The following is a 15,438-nucleotide window of genomic DNA, read 5'->3' as shown; positions in this document are numbered from 1 at the left end:
CCAGCCAGCGGCGGCAAAGTTTCTGCCCAACTCTAGAAGGCCTGGCCCTGTCACATTTTCCCTAACCACAAGGGACTCATTTCTAAGTAGAAGCGGCTCTCAAAGAAGGGGCGAGCACCCAGCTGGGCCGACTCTGGACTCTCGAGGATGGTCAAAGAAATGGCGAGATCCCAATTCCTACCATGCTATTCTTCCCTACCCTCCTAGGTGGCTTAGAACCGCCGGGCCTTCGAAGAAAAAGGCTGGGCAGGAAGATTAACATACCAGGCCAGCTTGGGAAAGTCCAGGACTTAGTGTCCCAGTCCCTTGCAACACCGGGGGCCTGGCTCAGTTTTAGTCAGCTTTCCCCCTTTCCAATTTAGATAAACAAGTCTGAAGAACCTGACAGGTTAACCTGACCAAAGAAGCTGGCAGTGTTTATGTGGTGTGTTTTGGTGGGGAAGGGAGAAGAAAAGGATGTCGCCTTCAACCTATATTGTGTGGCTTCTTCTTAGCTACTGAGCTTCGATGGATTCTGGCCTTGAAGCCGGACCCTGGGCATCTCCCCTCACTCTCTCTGGTGTGCTTTCTGGCGGCTGAATGCCTTAGAGTCAGCGCATCTCCTGCGTTTGGTTGCCCGTGGCCGGCTGTGTGTGTGTATGTGTGTGTGTGTGTGTGTGTGTGTTTGTAAATAACCTTCCGAAGCAAAACTGGAGCTGTGAAAAGCAGAGAAGCGAACAGTATGGAGAAAACCGCATGTTTTGTAGTTCAACGGATAGGAAGTGGGACGCGGGGGGAGCACGAAGATTTTGCTTTTCCCCGCAATCGGGGTGGTTTTCTGCTGCGTTTTCCGCTAACCCTCTCCGGATTTCGGCGTACAATTGCCTGAGGCAAGCTCCTCCGATTTATCAGACATGATCCTGCCTTTTTCCCTGAAGGGTAACCTCAGCTAGGCAAAACCGAGACTTTCTTTTTCTTAAAACTGCCAGAGTGAATGAGAAAAAGCAATGAACTGAGCCAGATCATAAGATCTTGAAAAAGAACCACTTTGATCATAGATTTACCCCCTACTCTATTCCAAACCTGGAGTCCCAGAGGGCTCTAATCGAGGATCGATATTATAATAACCAATTATTCCCTTATTTCCCGATTAGGGGTAAGTGTCTTTGCAAAGGAAGGCAATTTAATTTTGAAATGCACTTATAAAATTTCTGAAACGATGCCTTTGCAGACAAGAAACTACTTAGCAGGAATTGTCGTAGAAAATCAACCCGTCCGCTTAGGGAGTAAAAGCAGAGAAAGGGAAGGCCCTGCGATATGTTACATTTTCAAGGAAGTTTTCCAGATTAAGTTATATACCTTGTTTTCCCTCCTAATAGTTCTTCTCATCTTTCTAAGTCGAGTGTTTGTTTATTTAGAATTTAGCTGAATCGAGATAAGGAGAACCTGGGGTGTCTCCCATATTATAATACACGACTTTATTTGACTTCTGGGGGCGGGGGGGGGGGTTTGAGAGAAAGCTAAAAGAAAATACATCTTGTTCCCCTTCACTTAAAGTCGGCGAAATTGGAATGTGCCTGACTGTCACCAAAAGAAATCAGGCAAGTAGAGATGGGAGAAATTAAGGAGAGAGAAATTAAGGAGAAATACGCATCCCGCGCCCCATCACTTTCTGTTTTTCTGAAAGAAAGGCGGATCTTCCGGTGTGTCGATTTCTGCCCCTGGCCACGTGCAGCCCAGGCTTTTGCAGGCTTATTCTAAAGAGAATTTAATTGCGTTCCAAGCTACTGGCTTCTAAGCCAAAGGTGCCTAGAGCGGCAGAGCGGAGAGAGTGCCCCAAAGTTGATCCAACAGGGCCTGTGGGTTGCTGTAATCAAGACGGGGAAGGCAGAAGTTGCAGGGTCTTGGGTCAATAAGATTGGGTCCTCCACACATCGCCCCAGTCATGCTGTCTCTCTCTGTATGTTTCTCTGTCTCTCTCTCTCTTTTAAGAAATTAGATTTCTCTGTGAGAAATAGTGGCAAGAAGCTATTTAAGTCATGGATCGGCTCAAAAACTATGTAATCTCGGGAAAAGTTAATTCCCGTTTGAGATCATAGACTAGGATCTTTCCCATCAATTCGGTGGGAGTTGGGTTCCTCTAACAATGCCTGTTAAGGGTAAAACACTGTTGAAAGAGCGGAGAATAAGATTGTCCAAACATTCCGTTATCCCCTCAAGAGATCCAATTTTAAGTTGTTTTAGACAATTTTTTTTAAAAAAATATGTTGGTGTTAATGGGTTTGATGAGTCCATTCCATTTATTCTGCTGTAAATAACGCTGGCTGAAGTGAGACTGACAGGTGCCATAGTTAAACGGATTAAATTTGCTGCATCATAGATATATACTATGACCTGTCCATTCTACGTCGGATTCTTTACAGAAAGGTGCAGAATTCCGTGGCAGGAATTCACGAATGGTTAACAATTTCGGTTATTAGGTGGAATTCTTGTAATTTCACTTCGAAGTTCAGTGAGACTTATTTCTAAATAGATATAGGATTGGACTCTATATATACCTATACCGGAAGCTTGGTATTCCATAATTTATAATTTAAAATTAGAAGAGAGAACAGGATCGATAGAATGTTACAACATACCCACGTGCGAAGGCCAGGAAGATGCTTGCAATTTTGGCTGGCCTTTAATTAAAATATGAAGGTCAACTTATCTATGATATCGAGTTTGATATACACTCAGGCAGAGTGCTGTCTACATGACAGCGTGTCCGTCTGTGTGGGAGAGAGATTAAGGTAAATATGTATGAGATTATTATTAGAAACATCGGATAGTTCTCTCAGGCGCACATCGCCGTTCACAGTTCCGTGTGAGCCGTGCACTGGTTTTGCTTCGCTTATCACTTCCGTTGCAATTTTTATTACCTGGAAGAAGATGAAAGGGAAACCAGGATGCTTACTCCCCACGCCACAGTTTCAGCCGTGGGCCTTGCTGCTTCCCAAGTAGATGGTGTTGCAAGTTTGCCAAGCGTGCGTTTCGGCTTCTCTCGTTGTGGGTCAATTTTGTTTCAGAGACAGGTTCGCCGTCCAATTGGATGGAGCTTCGAGCAGGGAAGGGTTTCCCAGGAATTTCCTCTGACAGAAATCCCTTGATGGGGCGTTCTCATGCACGTGTCTCCCGCGGAGCTCAAGGAGCGTGCATCAGATTGCAACCCCACTTTTGCAAATTGATGGGGAAACGAATCCCTTGGCATTGCAAGAGGCTGACCTCCGAGCAAGCGTTCAAGAGGAAGCGAAGGGCTAGAGATTCTTCCCTCGCGCCCAGTCCCCACCCTCTTTCACCCTGATTTTATTAAGTCGACTGGGGATAAATGTCTTCAATTGGTGATGGGTCATTACTGATCTCTCTTCTTCTCAGCTCCAACCTTTCTCCTCTGTCTTGCCGCGTCTCCTACCGGGAGTCGAAGAGATCAAGTTTTGTGGCGGGCGAAATATCCGAATCTTTCCCTAATCCACTGCCCAATTCAGCTTGGACTTCAGCTCCCATCTTCCCTAGCCGGAAAGGCCCAGGGAATTCTGGGAACTGAAGTGCCTCTGCAAAGGAATTCTGGAAGTGAACCCTGCAATTAAAGAAACCTGACAATTGAAAGTGTGAGGGGTGTGTGGGAGTTTGTGTTAGATGGGTGGGTGGGTGGGTATCCGTGCACGTGCATGCTTCTTTCCACGTTTCCGCGCCCAGTCCTAATTAAATCTTTACGATTCTCTCTGTGACTATTAACTGCCAGCATGCTGCACGAATATCTTGTACAAAAACCCAGCAGGCGGCCGTAATTAGATAGAAAATCAGACAAGACTCTTCTCATTAACTACAACAGCTCAACCACATTGTGGAGTGGGGGAGAGGGGAGTCGGGAAGGAGCGGAGGTCGTGTGAAACCCTTGTCCGAAATTAGCACCACTCATCCGCCTTCCACTTCCGCGAAGATGGAAGGTTGTTAGTATAGAGAACCCAGAATAATGCCAAATTGGCAGGTTCGCGTTTCATTCTATCCTGGAAGAAAAGGACCCATGCAGTTGAAAACCCATCCTCTTCCTCAAACACATTGGTAGTAAACCTACCAATGAAGAGAGTGGGATCTTGTTTAGACAACTGTGGGTCTTCGGAGAGCCGCTCTAGGACTTCTGAGCCAGTGAAACTCTTTTTACATTCTTAAAGTTCACCTGAAACCATAAAAGGGAAGAGGGAGAAGGAGCAAGGCAACACTTTATCACTTTAACTTTAATCACTTTATGGGAGCTACTAACTTCCTCCCAGCTGAGAGGTTGCGGTGGGCAAGTCCCCCACCCCAGATTTAATAGCACTGCAGATGCAAGAACTACTGATGTGGTTCACCCATCACACACTGACTGAGTGCTGGGGATGGGATATGGTGTTCTGGCTGAGTTTAGCAATAGCAATAGCAGTAGACTTATATACCGCTTCATAGGCCTTTCAGGCCTCTCTAAGCGGTTTACAGAGAGTCAGCATATTGCCCCCAACAATCTGGGTCCTCATTTTACCCACCTCGGAAGGATGGAAGGCTGAGTCAACCCTGAGCCGGTGAGATTTGAACCGCTGACCTGCTGATCTAGCAGTAGCCTGCAGTGCTGCATTTAACCACTGCGCCACCTTGGGGTCAGTGTAGGATGCAAACCCCTTTTGTGATGAGCAGCTATATAAATGGAAGGAAGTTTGTGATGCATTCATGCCAATGTGCCACTGCCAAAAAAAAGCCACAAAGTAAAATGTGGCCCAAGATCACAACCTCTCTGAAGGCAGGGAAATTTCCAGATGGTGCAATTGAGTCTTTGACATTGGAACTGGAAGAAGGCTGCTTGCAATTCTGTCTGTTCAATCTGTCATGCCTGCTTCCAGGTCAATGTATTTAGGACCAAATTATAAGTGACTGGACCTGGGTGATGCAGAAAACCTTGAATGGCATGGAATGGCGGCTGTCAGCCAAATGGAGAGTCAGAAATGTAGGCCTTGGTTTAGAGGTGTCTAGAACCATACTTGGCCTCTTAGTGGCTCAGCCCCAAAACTCTGGAGTGGGTTGTTTTCATACACATATGTTCAATTTACAGTTCTATGTTGAATCTTGTTCCTTGACTATCATGCATAATTATTGGGAGTCCTGCTCAAAGCTTGCTTATGCTCTCTGAAGCTCTGAATGAGCCTAGGGCCTTGGAGGAACAAAGTTAATTCCTTGGATTTCAGCTGTCCTTTTCTGAAATATGACTGTGGTTACATTTATGGTTAATTGAACAATGGTTTGCTCAACACTATTTTCTGAATTTCTGGGATGTACTGAATTAATTACCATGGTTGGCTTCACACAATGCCTTGATCTAAAATATATTAACTATTTCTGAGATAATGGGCAGTGTGAGACAGCCTATAACTTTTATAAAACAACAAGCTAAATTGATGTAAACTTAAGGGAACTTAATATTTAAGTTGAGCTGAGAAGCAAAAGAGAAAGAACAAGAAAGAGCAAGAATATCAGGTTCTTGCTATGTATAAGAAAGTGGGGAATGATATATTCTAGTTACATTTGGCCTCTCTATTCTTCTTTATCACTGAGCCATGATAGCTAATTTGTCTATTTAATGGCAGAGAAAACAGGGAACCTACTTCTGAAATTAAGAATCTGTGTTGATAAACTGAGGCAGATTCAGGCGGGCTGTGTTCATACAATTGTAGCAGGAAATGTTTCTGATACAAATGGGAGGGACTTAATTGATTGAAGGGGGCATCCCCTGCTCCTTTCAAGATGCTTCTGTCCACTGCTAGTTGCTACATGTAAGGAGCTGCAATTATCATTCAGGAGAATGTTAAGAGCACAGTTCCATTGCTTAGCAGCAGAAGCCCCTTCATTCCATAGGACTGGTTCCCAAGAGAAGGAATGCTGCCTCTGCCAATATGGAAAGGGCACCTCCCCAAAATGATGCTCTTCTGAAGTGCTTGAAAACATTTCAGCAAAAGGCATGAGGTTTACATGAGCTGCATGTCATGAAAGCTAATTACTTCTAATGAAATGTATTGGTCAGAAATACATTGGCTGTTTGGCTGTCAGTCTTGATTTCTTTTTGCCACCTTACGCTAACATGGCTCTCCCCTTACAATGTCCAAAAGTGTTGGTCTCCTACCATCCCTACTGACTACTGATTAATCAAAGTTTACCATTCTTTGATTTGCATTCTAAGCACACCAGATACAAATTTATCAGCCTTTGGTAAATAACAAAGCTCAGGCTACTTGAACCAATATTAAAATTAATCCTCATTGGAGCTCTAATTCATTTTTTGTATACATGGCGGTTCCCTGTAAAAGTTGAGGGCCTCTTGCTTCCTTGTCCATAGGTAGCAGCCACAAGGCAGTAAGGAAACTCCTGCGTCAAAAGTAAAAGTTGCCCTTATAGGGAGAAGGATAATTATGCCAATCAGTTACTACTCCCACCCCATCTATTCTTCGTTCCCTCTCAAATTCCAGGAAGGCTGGAGTCCAACTGTACAGAAATAAATAAAAGCTGAAATCACCTCTTTACTCCCACGACTCAGTGTCATAATGTATATTTGAGACCTGCCACAGTTCATTTTCTTTGCATTGCCTTCTATGTCATTATAATTTCTCTTCCTCTCCCTCTTCTCATCCATTGAAGTCAATTGTCCCACAAAAGGGAGTGTGGCAATAAACTCAAAACACTGAAATAACTCTTGAAATAATATTTTATTTGTTCAGTTATTTGCTTTGAATGAAAAAAAATCTTAAATGCTTGATCACGTTAAATACTGAACTGTGTTTGGGGTGGTGCCCCTCCTCCAGTCAGAAATCCTTGAAGTTGGTGGACTGGAGGGAGTTGGGTAACTTTTATGTAAGTTTGTGCTAATTTGGTTGATTTCAAGATCTATTTCCAACACCTATCAGAGAGACAGCGGCATAAATTGTGCAATAAATCAACAGCAAACCCCTTAATTATTATCTTTATAAGGAGGAATGCAAAGAGTCCCTCTTTTATTTTCTCCCAGAGCAAAACTCTATTTTTGCCTATTTGTGCCTATTTTCTTGGGACAAGCCCTATTGAGCAAACGGAATTCCAATAAAATCTAGGTCAGAAGGAAAGTGGATAAACAGCAAGAGTTTTCTTGCACCCACTGCTAATTTCTTGTCGCCCGTCGAAAGTTTAGTTGCAGGTGTCAATGGGCTGCACAGATACCAAAGCCAAAATTGTAAGGCTCCAGGGAGTAAAGGCTGAGCACCATTGGTGACTTACTTTGGCCTCTTAAATCATTAGAAGGATACACCTTACATTTTCTGTTCACCCTAAATCCCCTAAGAAAAGGAAGCTTCATTTTCATACCATTTTAACATGGAGAAAAAGTATATTTCCTTAATTAATTGTTCTTCGTGGAAATAATGAGCGTTCATTAATGAATTTGAGATAGTGTGGGACTTTGTCCAGCTCTATGCACCTCTTTGTTCTTTTGCTAAGTGCTGGGAAATTTGAACAGTGATTTTCCCCTTCTTTCTCCCCCTCTGTCCTTAGGCAGTAGAAGATGCTAATAACAGCGGCATGAACCTGCTGGACCAGTCGGTCATCAAAAAAGGTATGGGTAACTTTTCAATTGTTGCACAGTTTGTTGAGTATTTGTGGGCACTGTACAGAGGCAATTTCAGGCCTACTTGGAAGTAAGCTTCACGAGGGGCTTTCTTCCAGGTAGCGTTGAGGATGGGATTATGTGCTTTGTATACAGAGAAAGCTATTCAAGTTCCAGAAAGGAAGCCCTTGTATCCTGATTTGATTCAATATTTGCAACATGACGGTACCATTCTAAAGTATGGGGGACATACTAAACGAAGCAGCCCATTGGCTGGAATCTTACCCACCCTGCTTGTGTGAAGCTTTTTCTCTAGTTCTAGGAAATAACTTTCCCTCGTTGCTCATTGTCGTTGTGGGAATTAGCATAACCTGCAAGAGGCCAAATTCTTGACCAGGGTGCTTTTGGTTTCACTGGAGCTTCTTTCCAAGCAATATTTAGGGTTGTGTGAATAAGAGCAGAATCTGCTTCCACAGAGGAAGTATAATTTTCCAAGATGGATGCAATATCTGTCCTATTGTTTAAGTTTAGCTCCTGGGAAGCGGGGGAGATGGGGATTCCACCTTTTTTGTGGGCATGTACCTACGGTATATCTAGATAGGAAAGATTTGATCCATCGCCCAGAGCAGAAGGCTGCACTTGGGATGACAGCACGGGCACAATCTCTTCTATGTCAGGGGGATTGGTGGGGGGCGGGGCGTTGGTCTTCCTTGGCGATACGTTGGGGCTTTTTTTAGCCTCCCGGTACTTGTGGGCCAGAATGCGGGGACCGAGTCTCTCTGTTCAGGAGGAAAAGGCGAGGAGAGGAGGATTCCCCCCGCACTCCATTTGTCTACACAGGCATACGTGATTTAGTGTAAGTGTGCGGCTTCGCCCCACTCTAGTAGAGGGAACGTGATCTTAACAAATGTTTGCAATCTCTTGTACAGCTGTAAGCAAAATAATTAACTAATTAAACTAATTAAATGTAATTACAATAACTCATTTTGGGCGTATTGCAGCTGCTTCATGCCCACCCCCTCCTTCCCGTTTTGAATTTCTTTGACAGGCAGGCTCGGGGAGAGACACGCCTCCTCCCTGCGCAAAGCTGCGGGAGGAGGGAAGGAGCGAGCTTTAATTAGCAGCGGAAAGGCGCGCTGAAATTCAGCTGGTCTCCCCGAGAAGTGGGGAAAGGGTATTCCTTGTTATCTCTGTGCTTACCCCAATGGGAACAACCTTATCCGAACTAATGGGATTTTCCCCCTCACCTAGAATTCTTGTTTGTGAACAAATTAAGCCGATCTCGGGGTTTAGGCCAGTTCGAGTGCTTTCCCCGCCCTTCCGGCTCTCAGGTGGAATTAGGACCTGGTCTTGTCTCACGCGTGGGGCGTCTGCGTGCTCCGCAGGCTGACTTGGATGCTCCAGAGGCTTGGGATCCGACTGGGTTTAGCCCGGTCCAAAGTCGCGCAGGCAACTCGCTCTGCTACGGGCCACCTGTCGTAAGATCCCACTGATCTCCCCAGGTTTAACTTGGGATCTAGTTTTCTCGCCAGTCAATTTTGAAATCAACCTTCCAAGAGAGTTTAATAAGAGGCGTTGTTCTGGAATGGCGAGGCAGAATTTGGAAAATAAACATCCGTTCAGGAACGCTTGACCTAAGTAACTCCATTCTTTTCAGATCCTTAAGTAAATGGGAGTTGGGCAACAAGCAGAATATGGAGAAGCAGCGGTGATGTCACCTAGATGCTGCTTGCTATCCTGATGCAGCCTTCAGAAATCAGCTTGAAACTGATTTCTGCTCATCTACTTCAATAACTCAATCTAGATACTGTTGCTTGAACAGAGAACGCAATCCGAAGTATCTTCACCCATGAACGTTAAGGGTGTTTAGGGTTGGAAAATAGGCCTTGAGGCATTTTCTTAGAAGTGATTGATAGCATCGCCCTAACTATCGCTGTGGTGGCCACAGAAGCCTGCCTTCATTATTATGTCGGCCCCGCGATGGGTGGATAACGCTGTAAATCACGAGTGAAGCAATGGCCTTGGTGGGGCTTACTTTGGAATAAATAGTCTAGGAATAGAGTGTTTATTGGACATCTGTTTCCCCAAAAGCCTCTGGGTTTAATTTCCAGGTGAATAAGTTTATTATCCTCGTCTTGAAATGTATTAACTATTCTTTATAAATACCTCCTGGGAAGGTAACTCCTTCTCTAGCTTGAGAAAGTCCGTCACTCGACGCTAGATATCACCTACTAGCCTCTATTGTCCACTAAATCTCGGGTCGTGGGGCTTTAACTTGGTTAACTGAGCAGTTACTCGTTCAATTAATTAACTATGTCCAGGTTCGCACAACACATTTGGCTAAAATACCTCGGCTAATTTATGGCTCTTCTGTTTCGTTGTTTTGGGCGTTTGCTACAACGAAGGGAAGCGTCCCTGTTGGAATGGCTCCTTTCTCTTCCATCCGCGGAATCCATGGGAAATGGGGCTGCTGACTCCTCTCTTACCCAGACCTCTCCCGGTTTTCCTACCTAGCACAAAAATATTGGCCTCGGAATGTGTGGCCCTCCTTTTTCTCCCAGGTCGCTTTTTCTACATTTTAATAGAAATTAAAACTTCTCTACAGTTATCCACGTCTTCCCTTGTCTCCCAGATTAAAAATATACAGCTAACCGGGTTAAAATCCAAGTAAAAGTTTAAGATAGCAACCTGTCCTGTAACCGGAGCAATAATAGTTCATATGTTACATGATACATCAGTGTTTCTCAACCTTGGCCACTTGAAGATATCTGGACTTCAACTCCCAGAAGTCCCCAGCCAGCGAATGCTGGCTGGGGAATTCTGGGAGTTGAAGTCCAGACATCTTCAAGTGGCCAAGGTTGAGAAACACTGCGTTACATTCTACCAGCCATCACACACCAACATCTTTCGAGCACAGCTCCATTTCAAGAGGGACAGCTCACTCGTGGCTGCCTTGGCACAAAGTGCTCTATTAATCATGGTTAACAAACCTCAGTGGTGGTGTTTAGTACTGTACTGTTTTCATTTAGCTTGCTCTTATATCTGAGCCCAGTACAAGATCTATGTTGCCTCACACAACAGCCCTGCGAGGTAGACAGCTCAGAAAATGTGACTGGTCCAAAATCAGCTAGGGGGCTTCCATGGCTGAGATCTCCCCAGTCAATCTAATATCTTCTACCAGTAATAATAATTGTTTTAACTCGGTTTGCTCAATTTGCTAAGCCACGATAAACAACATGGTAATTTGTTTTCCAAACATTTAATCGTTGGGTTTTAGTTTAGCCAATCCGGTTTGTAAACCACGGCTTAGTGAACCCAGCCACCAAGTACGGCAGGACACTTGAGAGATGGCCTTACACATGAAGAACAGGCGATCCGGATTGAAATTTCTGCAGAATTTTCTGCATTGTGTTTCAAAATAAAAATTGGCTTTTCCGTGGCATCCAAAATTTAGCTGCCTGGAAGTTTATTCCTTCCTGGCCTTGGTCAGACTTTATAGCAGACACTTAAGATACAGGGCCTCTTTCCTAATAAATCCATGCTAAATGACACTGATTTTTCCCTGTTTTAAGGTTTGGTCTTGCTGAGTGTCTGTCTGTCTGTCTCTCTCTCTCTCTCAAAAAAAGATGGTTTCGTTGACTATTTTCTGTATCGCTGCCGGGTTGAGATGCAATATGGCGCGGCTGCGCAGCCCTCTCTTCACCACCACCCCCATGCCCCCTCCCGGTCTGGTGATGTTTGCGATTCGGGCTTCCTTGACATTTCTGAAGTAATTTAGTTAAGGGGAAATGAGTTGTTCCCAGTAGAGAGAGCAAACGAATGAAGGGGAGTAGCCAGCGTGATAAACGGCGCTTTCATTTGGAGATCTCCAGAGCTCGTTTAAGGCTCATTTTCTGTATTAGCCCCCTTTGAGCTATTAAGGCACCAGGCGGCGAGCGTGGCTCCTCGGCTCGGGGCGGCTCCGCCAGGAAAGCCCCCGCAGAGCATCTGAGCTGATCCCTGGCCACCGGACTGGAGGAGAAGAGCGAACGGCTCTGTCTTGGGGGAGGAAAACACCCACCCTTCTCTTAATCTAAAGTGGCGAAGGGGGGTTAATACGATTTGGAGGGGGCTGGTCAATGAGCAATCAATAAAGTAATAATGAGAGGGACGCGCTACATTAGCAGGCTAGAAATCCAACGAGACATTAAAGAATCATTCGGAACTCTCGCTACCGTATTAAGGCGAGCGGCTCGGCGAGGGGCTAACGGCTGTCCCCAGAAAGAGAGGCACCCAAACTCCTGAGCCAAAGCTGACCGCGACGGGGCGGCGGAGCGGGAGGTTCTAGGGCGGTTTCCCCCTGCCGGAAGATGGAAGGGAGCGGGGGTATTTCCTTTGGGTGTAATAGTTTATGCAAATCCCGTCTTGGTGGCCTGTACAAAAAAATAATAATCATAGCTGCTGGTTTAGATATTGTGTGAACTCAGACAACCTTGCTTTAGTCGGTAAGCTAAGAAAGCCCCGGCTCGGTGTGATGCCAGACCCCGATCGCAGATATTTTAATTTGCATGACTTTCTCGCCGAGAGAGAAAAAGGGGTATTAGTTGCTTCACCCATTCAGAGGGGGGGAAAAGAGACTCCTGCCAGCCTTTACCTGACTTGGCTTCACATAGTTTCCAATGGAGCTTACTTCTGAGTAAGCATGTTTTCCAGCCCTGCACCCTCACGAGTCGTTAATAAGTAACTAATCCCCTTAAACTAATTGTGTGTGTTTAAGGAAGAACTAATCTGAGTTAAGCGGCAGAATTGGTTCTCCACTCAAGCTTTTTTTTTCCTTGCAATTATCTCTGCCAGGTCATGTGCTGCTTCTATCCTGGGATAATTTATCCACCTCCTCCCCCTTCCCCAGCTCAGCTTCTACATTGATTACATGGAACTGTAGAACGGGATCCCACTTCACGGAATGGAGTAGATGGGGCAGCCCTTCCAGTCTTGGATTGGGGCGAGTTACCTAGGCTGCAACCCCATACTTAACAAGGTGCAATATGATTTGGAGAGATCCGCTTTGGTGATGCCCCTTACCCGGTCTGTGGGCGAGGAAGGGGTCTCTGCTTCAAGAATGGAGGGTGACCCTGAATATTCGCCCCGAACCAGATGGGTTCCTTTGGACAGTGCAGGGAGCTTTGACGGTAGTGCCATATCGCCCTTACTCTCGTAAGCAATAACAATAGGCTGGACGGTTTGATCGTTCTGGATGCGGCAAGGGTGCAATTATTCCCGGCTAAGTGGAGTTATCGCTGGAACTGGCTTTAGGGGGAAATAATATTATGCGGATGACTGACAGGGGGGAGGCAGAGAAGCTTTAAAAGAATTCCAGCTACTCATCCCGAGGCCGCGGGCAAATCAACACGCCTGGGGAATCCGAGTGTCTTAAGAGGATATGGGGTGGGGTGGGAAGGCTTGCCATTCTTCACTCCCCCCGGGGTTTTAAAGAAAGCTCCTGAAACTAGTGTTCGAATACGGGACGGTGATGACCTCGGCACAAGTGGATGAGAAGCATAGTGCTAGGATGGCATTAACAGCCCGAGGACGTAATTGCCCTCTGCTGCCAATACGAAGGTTGGCACCTTCCGGTTCAATAAGAAATTGTTAATTCTAGACTCTAGAGCTACATTATCTGTGTTGTCAAAATCTGAATGATCGCTAGTGGGCAGCCTAGAGTTCGCGTTTTCTTTTCACGTTAGAGTTCCGGTATTCTGTAGCCTGGATATAATCGCCTTAGTAACCATCGTGTTCGGAACCGTTTAAACCTAAAGCTGTTGAGACGGAAGTTTAGTTAAATCTGCCTTTTTTGTACTACAGGTGACTCTGGAAACTCGAGCATTTTATCTTCCATCCACTCCATGTGAAAAGGAGCAGACACACTGAGATACTTATGTCCTCAAAAAAATAAATTGCAGTCTAATTCCTTTAATGGGATTTATTCTGAAAGGAGCTGATATAGGATTGCAGCTGTGGTTTTTCACCCACATTTCAGGTCGTGTATCCATATAGGATTTAGGATCGCCCATCCAGCATTCGGTAATTCCCCCTGGTTTGGTTGCTTGGTGAAAGTGGCTGAGCTGAGTTTCTTCCAGCTAGTCAGAAGTACCAAGGGATGGGCAAAGAAGGCTCATTTTGTGACCAAGGACGTAACTCGAGTAAATATGGAGTTTGCAAGCCCGAGACATCAAGCTAAACCATGCACATTTCTGCCTGTTACTTCCCTACCTCTCCCACCAGGTTTATTAACCAAATCGAATTCTTTATAATCTAGAATTATAGATAAAACTTAGATGCTATTTGCAGTGTTTGTGGCTGGAGGGGAGGGTGAGAGGAAGAAGCTTTTAAAAATGGTAGTGGAGATGTGCTGAGAACTTAGAACATCTTCTACACTTCCCCAAATTGTCTGTGTGCTGAGAGGACAGACTAGATCATGTCAAAGACAGCTGAGGGATGGGGGGTAGTTGCCTAATCAAATATCCGAAATTTGGTTCTTTTAATCTTTTCATTTTTCTTTTAGCACTTTTAAACTTTTTATTATATAGTAACCCGACCAAAGTCGCTGTCTTTGTGAGGTGGGTGGCATAGAAATTTAATAAATAAATGGGAGGCAATTAAATTAACGGAGCCTTAATCTTGCCTACCTGTGAATGAGATTAGGCGGTTTCATATGAGGGAGGGGTGCTGCTTCAACGAGTGTTTCAAAATATATTTCCTTGAGAGGGGAAAAAATAATGAATCTACATGTCCCAGAGCCAGCCCTATAAAGACAATCTGTCAGAATGCCATTCTTGCGGAGGGGGGGAACCCGTATAGGAAACTATTTCACTATTGCAGACGTGAAGGTATTTACTTGGGTAGATTAAACGTTTAATGTACGAGTCAAAGAGCAAGCCAACGCCCCTCCCTCACCCAAACCCCTCCCCTCGCGATTCACGGAGCCAGAGACACACAGCGATCCTCTGAGGCGCAACTGCTTCCTGGATTTCTGCTCTGCCATTGGGGAAGCCCCACCAAGAGAGCTTCGTTTTTTGCCTTTTCGCCGCCGCCTTCCAACCTAGCTGTAATATATAAGCGGGAAATGGTAAACATGTCATGGAGCGAAAAGTGTCACGCTGGGTTGCTTCATGCTCCATTTCCTCGCTGTATCCTGCTGCTGTCGTTGTAAAGCCAGCTTCGCTCGACGACCAGCTCCCGTTGTCGGAAACAGCATTCTTCGTAATTACTAACAAACCAAGCGGCGACTGTGGTTAACTTTGCTTTCTCACTTTTATGGAGAAGCTCAAGAGAAATGGGCGGTGGGGGGGGGGTGTTGGGGCAAGGCGGCGGAACAAGAACGGGGACGGTCCCTAACAAACGAAGAAATTCAAAGTAGCCATCCTCTTCACAAATGTGCCATTTAAAAGGGGGAACGGAGTGGAGAAGAAGCAAAGCAAGCATTTCCAAAGTGAACGAAAGTTTGAATCTTGGCATGAGAGCGGAGGCGGTGAGGATTGATGCGCAGTACAAATGAAGTTATGGGATCGACCCGCCCTTCCCTCCAGCGTGAATTATTTGCAGTGTTGACGGGAGGGAGGGAGAGCTGCGGTTGCATCCCGCACAAAACCCCAATTATCGGGTGTAAATATTTGTAACGATTTCTTACACGCATAAAAGCGTTGCGGAACAAGCCTAGCCTTGAGTTTATTCCGGGATTAGTGGGGCTACAAGTCATAGGCTTTGTCTAAAGGACGGACTTATGGACGTGCAGCTAGGGGAACATCAATGCCTTGCAAAATGAGCTGAGATCAGTCTAGATTGTGGAT

General features: G+C 45.3%; 1 protein-coding gene across 11 annotated transcripts in view; it reads left to right on the top strand.

The window, feature by feature from the left end:
- Positions 1–15,438, top strand: part of TFAP2B (transcription factor AP-2 beta) — a 62,441-nt gene that overhangs the window by 6,622 nt on the left and 40,381 nt on the right. For all 11 annotated transcript variants that reach the window (XR_015696794.1, XR_015696795.1, XM_087716786.1 and 8 more), the window contains one exon: positions 7,561–7,621. Coding sequence is in view for 9 of the 11 variants with exons in the window: in XM_087716786.1 (XP_087572912.1) it covers positions 7,561–7,621 (61 nt within the window). In the remaining 2 variants the exon portion in view is untranslated. The remainder of the gene's footprint in view (positions 1–7,560; positions 7,622–15,438) is intronic.

This window comes from Thamnophis sirtalis, unplaced genomic scaffold (genome assembly GCF_051295495.1).
Source record: "Thamnophis sirtalis isolate CommonGarterSnake01/CBP01778 unplaced genomic scaffold, rThaSir2_p1.2 scaffold_5, whole genome shotgun sequence".
In the NCBI taxonomy this organism is placed as follows: domain Eukaryota; kingdom Metazoa; phylum Chordata; class Lepidosauria; order Squamata; family Natricidae; genus Thamnophis; species Thamnophis sirtalis.
Note: the sequence above shows the minus strand (reverse complement) of the source record. Positions and strands in the feature narration are given on the sequence as shown.